At 37.6% G+C, this 6,653-nt stretch overlaps 1 protein-coding gene across 1 annotated transcript in view; it reads right to left on the minus strand.

Moving 5' to 3' along the window:
- Positions 1 to 890: 890 nt before the first annotated feature.
- LOC114656456 (tubulin beta chain) overlaps positions 891 to 6,653 on the minus strand; it is a 13,451-nt gene continuing 7,688 nt past the window's right edge. The window contains exons 3-4 of the mRNA XM_028808119.2: positions 5,106 to 5,216; positions 891 to 2,743 (exon numbers count right to left, since the gene is read on the minus strand). Of these exons, the coding sequence (XP_028663952.1) occupies positions 1,686 to 2,743; positions 5,106 to 5,216 (1,169 nt within the window). The 3' untranslated portion in view covers positions 891 to 1,685. The remainder of the gene's footprint in view (positions 2,744 to 5,105; positions 5,217 to 6,653) is intronic.

Consider the following 6,653-nt stretch of genomic DNA (forward strand, 5'->3'; position numbering starts at 1 on the left):
AAGATTAAATATGCATTACAATAAGAAGAAAAATGAGTTGAAGGCTACTATTAATTTCAATTCCAAAATTTTCTTAAAAAGAAATAAAAATTGACCCGATTATCCTATTTTAACATTATAATAAAAACAATGTACTCAAGCCAATATACAAATTAAACATCAAACCTACAACTTAACACTCAATTTAGGTTCAGCATACTATACATTTCCTTAAGTTTTCCTTTGTGAAACAAAATTCAAGAAGGAAAAAAAAGTTGAGATTTGCTTCAACTCAACAGTAATACAGAAAGAAATTTTGCCTTCTAGGTAGACTTTAATATTAAAAAATTATAGTTAAGCATTGTTCTACTCTAGTACATGATCAATTAGGCACTAATTTGAATTTAATTAACCTCAACACAGCTAACTACTCAAGGATATTTTAGTTCTTTACACAATAGACTTGCAAAGATGGACACTTTGCAAGTAATGAACACATCCATATTCATACTTTGTATTTGATGCTTTTGGAAAAAATAACCAAGAAAATTATTGGTCAAATAATGTGTCATTACAATATTAATCACAAAACCACTTAATTTGGTTCAGTATCTTGACCGTTACGAGTTCAGGCTCCCAATACTGGCCACAAGGGCCAACCCTGGGCAGGATACCATTTATATATTGGCACACACAAACACACCCACATATTGGGATAATCTGCTATCTAGATTTGAGAATTATCAAGTCTACATCACCTGGATCAACACTGAAGTGCAAGTCTCTGTAGCAGAATCCCCGAAAGAGAGAAAAAAAAACAACCCCACACCTCAAAAATATGATTAACAATATGACTTCAAAAAAACACTACCACACAGTTTCCATATTAAAACATGCAAAGAACAAGAAAATTATTTACAAATTCCTTTATTGTCCACAGGCTTCATACTTTTCAATATGAAAAAAAAAATTACATGGAAAAAAGTGGAAAAAACAAACAAGAACAAATTAAGTGTTTTTAAGAGGAGACAGTAAAAGGATAAGATTAAGACAGTGCAAAAACAAAAAACATACTGAGCTTTTCTCATTCAGTAAAGAGTTCCTTTATTAGATTTTTAAAATCATCATTAAGGCATGTATTTTAGTTTGCCAGTTTTAGAGTTTAGGTAAATGTTTAATATTTTTCTTAATTCACTCTGTCTGCACTATGTCAACAATGATCTTCCCAAATTTATACCTGACAAATACTGCAATATTACAAATTATTTCGGTCAGCTTTTCACGCCTACTTTTAAAATCCAACCTGCTGCTTATTGAAAGATCCTTCACTCTATTCCACTAACCTCTACTTCTGATGATCAGGACCAAACGTTTCTCAGCGCTAGCCAAGATCACACCCCTTTTCTCAGGACTTAAATGTTCATCTGTTTGGATCCAACCTACTACCCACCTTCTGAATCCAATGTCATAATGCGAGATGCATTCACAAAACAGATTTGGGGTACAAGCAAACACATAAAACATCCAACATGTGTAATTTGATGAAGTAACCTAACTGATGCCAGTTTCTAAGATGAAGCTGTTCAAAGTGAAATAATTACTCCAATACTGAATGGTAAAAAGCTCAGTGACAGAATTAAGATCAGCCTTTAAACAACTCTACCCTGCCCTCTATTCTTCCCCACTTTCTTTTTAGGGCTCAAATTTTAAGCATCCTCTTCAGCTTCTTCCTCAAATTCTCCTTCTTCTTCAGCAGTAGCATCCTGATACTGCTGGTATTCAGACACCAGGTCATTCATATTGCTCTCTGCTTCAGTGAACTCCATCTCATCCATCCCCTCTCCAGTATACCAGTGAAGGAAAGCTTTGCGCCTGAACATGGCAGTGAACTGCTCTGAGATACGCTTGAAAAGCTCCTGGATAGCTGTGCTGTTGCCAATGAATGTGACTGCCATCTTAAGCCCTCTGGGTGGAATGTCACATACTGCAGTCTTCACGTTGTTAGGAATCCATTCTACGAAGTAGCTGCTGTTCTTATTCTGAACATTGAGCATCTGTTCATCAACTTCCTTCATGGACATTCTTCCACGGAAAACTGCTGCCACAGTGAGGTAGCGACCATGGCGTGGATCACAGGCTGCCATCATGTTTTTAGCATCAAACACTTGCTGGGTAAGCTCAGGCACAGTCAGAGCACGATATTGCTGGCTGCCTCGGCTAGTAAGGGGTGCAAAGCCAGGCATGAAGAAGTGTAATCGGGGGAAGGGGACCATGTTTACTGCTAATTTACGTAGATCTGCATTAAGTTGACCAGGAAAGCGCAAACAAGTGGTAACACCACTCATTGTAGCAGAGACAAGATGGTTGAGGTCTCCATAAGTGGGAGTCGTCAGCTTGAGAGTACGGAAACAGATGTCATAGAGAGCTTCATTATCAATACAATAGGTTTCATCTGTGTTTTCCACAAGCTGATGTACAGATAGGGTGGCATTATAAGGTTCTACTACAGTGTCTGATACTTTTGGAGAGGGCACTACACTGAAGGTATTCATGATCCTGTCAGGGTACTCCTCTCTTATTTTGCTGATAAGAAGGGTACCCATGCCAGAGCCTGTGCCACCTCCTAGAGAATGAGTAAGCTGAAAGCCCTGGAGGCAGTCACAGCTTTCTGCCTCCTTCCTCACCACATCTAGAACAGAATCCACAAGCTCAGCACCCTCTGTGTAATGACCTTTGGCCCAGTTGTTTCCTGCTCCACTTTGACCTTGAGAGGGAAAAGAAAGGGGGGGGGGGGGGAGAAAAAAAAGTCAAGTATACAGTTTTAATTAGGTATTAGTCATGCTATACTTTGCACTGTTTTTATACTCTTCAAAAGAATCAAGTAAATGTCCCCTTCAGGAATCAACAAAGAACTATTTGCATACAATCTGCCTATCCATATTATGCATGACATGACCATTAACCTCTTCTGGAGCAACCAATATGACAATGTGTTAGAAGTTCCTGCTTGAGACAACTCCATGGTAAACATGCAGGCAGAACAGGGTCAAAATTAAACTTCCTTATCAAGCTCAGATGGCATAATAGTACAAAAATCCACACCAGCCAAAAAACCTGAGGAACTTATGCAAGTGGACACATGAAATGTATGCAGATACTTTTAATTACTTAGGTTTATACCTCAGTGAGGACAATGAAACAATAAGAAATCACTGTATTGAAGTACATTATTACCTCCAAAGTAGTATACTGGGCCCAGTTAGTGGCATGGACTTTTTTTTTTTTTTAACATTAAACTAAAGGCATAGGATTATGAAACCATTACAATAAAGCCTCCCCACATACCCTAGGGTCATTATAGCCAAGCAACATTTCTAGGTTGAGGATCTGTTGGCTTCTTTTCCACAAAGTAGAAAAACGCACACGTACAGTTTCTTCATTTGTCTTTTTCAAATGAAGCATCTCCACCCATAGACTGCAGCCCCACATATCCTCACATGTTTTAGATGTGAACAGCAAAACGTGTTCATTCATATTCTGGTTAGTGTAGTGGTTTATGTTCAACGCATTTCAGGTTTAAGATCTCCCTTGCTGTGGCAACCTATAACAGTGATACATTTGATAGCTCATTGCTACCTGCACCATTAGTCCCTGATTTGGACAGCTTAAGCAGGAAATATGTACAAGTTTTCTAAAAACAATGGTGGAACCAAAATTACTGCAGAGAACACAGTAGATATACAACAATTAAAAACATGTATTAGCTGACAAGTAGGATCTTTGAAAAAGGGTATATATACAGTATGTTTGTGACAAACCATGAATAATTTTAATTAAATTTACACTTACACTAGTAATTCAAGCCTAGAAAGACTAACATGGGTCAAAATTTTTTTTAAAGTGACCTGGCTTAACCTTCATGCTGGGTTTATTATAATACAACAATTATATGATGTACAGAAAACAATTCTGCTGGAAAGAAGTAAAGGAAGGGAAAAAATACATCCAAGATATTTGACACACTGTAAAAACAATTCTGTAATACAAAACTAGAAGAAATACTGCATGGCATTTGGGTTCAATTAGGTTTTTTGACTTTATATTATCTATGGTAGCATATGTTAAAAGCATGGCACAGTAGTTAGACCAGTGGCCTCACAGTTCCAGGATAGTCTGCCTGAGTCCCTTCCCAGGGACTCTGTGTAGAATTTGCAAATCCTCCCTTTGTCTGTTTGTTTTCCTCTAAGTACTAAAGATATTATCCCCATCCCAAAGCAATATACTGTATGTTGAGGTGACTGGGCAATGTGATTTACAGTTGTGTTAGTAAATATGGCTGTGTGTGTGTGAAATTTGAATGCACCCCATTCTGCACTGGTTGATGCCTTGCATCTGATGCTGCCAGGGCAGGGCCCAATTTCTTGTAATGTAACAGACAGCACACATGAACTGGTTTCCCTACACAGACAGGTTTTAGTCCACTGCCTGGCCTAGAGGCCAGGGAATGAAAAAAAAGCAGGAAAAAAAGGAAGGATGTTCCCTGCCAGACAACTGGTTATCCTGGTGTCATTGCCGGACAGGTTCAAGGTGCTTACCTGGCCAGTAGGCCAATTCAGTGGTAGAATCAGGGGAGTTTTCATGCTTGAACTATTTACTCCCTAGATATGCTTGATGTAAGCATCCCTGGGTTAGGATTCCCACATGGACACTTGCAGAACATGCTGGGACCTATAGTCCCATGGGGCAGACCTGTTGGGTTACATGGAGCCTGCCAGGATAAACTGGCGGGATTTGTGGTTCCTACTTTCGGGGACTTCCATTTAACCTGGAAGTGCTTACAGCAGGATAAAGCCAAGCACCGGGAGAACGATTTATATTGTGACAGTGCTTGTGCAACCTTGGAAAAGAATCCTATTAAAGGTATTTGGGTTGTAATAAATCTTGCATTTGAAGCCACACTTCTCTGTATGATTTTGTCTGGTGTATGGGCTCATGTAACTGAATTGAGCAGAATTTAAAATGTATGGATGGATGTGTCTTAATAGTGTATAGCATTCTTGGAAGTGCACTTTGTAAATATAAGTTGGACTCAAATTAAAGATTAGATTACCACACTGAAATCTTACCAAATACAAAGTTATCTGGTCTGAAGATTTGTCCAAATGGTCCAGAGCGCACAGAGTCCATTGTTCCCGGCTCAAGATCAACCAAGATTGCCCTAGGTACATATTTGCCACCTGTAATAAAATAATTTTAAAAAGTAAAGCCCAGTGTTTGCTCCGTAACATACAATTTACAACTACAGTGATTTTTATTAGTAGAAAATAGTAGAAAAATTTACATATAAACTATCAACTATTTTTAAGAAAACAAATATGGCAATAATAAAAAGGGGAGGTTGGGTAGTGAAGTACATCTATCACATTGTAAAAAACTGCATCCAATCAGTGCCTCACAAACAATGAATGTTATCCCCATCTGACTGAGCCAAAACAGTCACCATGTTATGTTCACCAAATCCTTATTTTTGAATAAAAGATTGGTTTGTTTTATCAAGACAATTCAGTTGTCATGAAATAGTGTGGAATATGCAGTTTCCAACAACATGCCAGAATTGCATGTGCCCAGTCACTGCAGAGAATTTTCTGCTATGAAGTGTAGCCCTTACACTCCATAAATGGATTGCTTTATAGATTCACTTAACAGGAGCAGCCAAAAAAATAAGATATTTGCCCTGCCTTCATTTTCAGAGATTGGAAGCATCTTAATACATATAACCATTTTCATGTTAAATTAGTATACCTGTTATTAAAGACATGCAACACTGTGTGCCACATCACAGACCCTAGATTCGTATTGAAGTCACTGTCCCTATTTTCCTGGCAACAGGTTTATGATCAACTTCATTATTTCACGGTCTTCATATATAAAGACAATTTAAATTTCTTAGAAAACCATGTATTTTGAGCTTTTCAGCAATATCCAACTGCCCCTTTAGAAAAATGGCATGTTGTATGGCTCTTGTACCTGAAGAATCTTGTATATTTACGGTTGATGTTATCAGCCATTCAAAGGGCTGTTATAATATGCTGTATTTTAGATACAGACACAAGGTTCAGGGTCTTCCATGACAACCTGGCTAGTATGACTGAATCAGCAGCATGTCTGACCTAGAGTATATCTTCTTCAGTGTGATTCTCATACCAATTTCTTAGTATTCAATACAAAAAAAAAAAATCACTGAAATAAAAGATTTAAAAAAACACACAAAAAAAACAAAAACAAAAAACACTTTGCCAGGCAATGAAGAACAAAGTGTATTATTTGCCAGTGTTTTTCTTAGCAACAGCTACAATTTTAGATTCAAACAATATGCAAGTTTTTTGTATGGAAGTTTACCCGATTTTTTGCATGTGCAAACATGTTTTACTGTGCCAGTCCATAGGGGTGGGGTTTGGTCTTTTGTCCTGCCTGGCTAGTCATTCTTTATTGTGACTTTGGACACAAGCAACTTTTGCCTGCTTTGTTGGGATGATAGAAATGTACTGTATAGGATAATTTATGTAAAAATCTTTACATGATGTAATCTACCAGAATGGTACAGTGCTATAGAAGTGGGAATATATTGCATATATTGTAAAGTATGTATGACACAAATTCACAGTAAATTTTAA

This window comes from Erpetoichthys calabaricus, chromosome 1, assembly GCF_900747795.2.
Source record: "Erpetoichthys calabaricus chromosome 1, fErpCal1.3, whole genome shotgun sequence".
Classification (NCBI taxonomy): domain Eukaryota; kingdom Metazoa; phylum Chordata; class Cladistia; order Polypteriformes; family Polypteridae; genus Erpetoichthys; species Erpetoichthys calabaricus.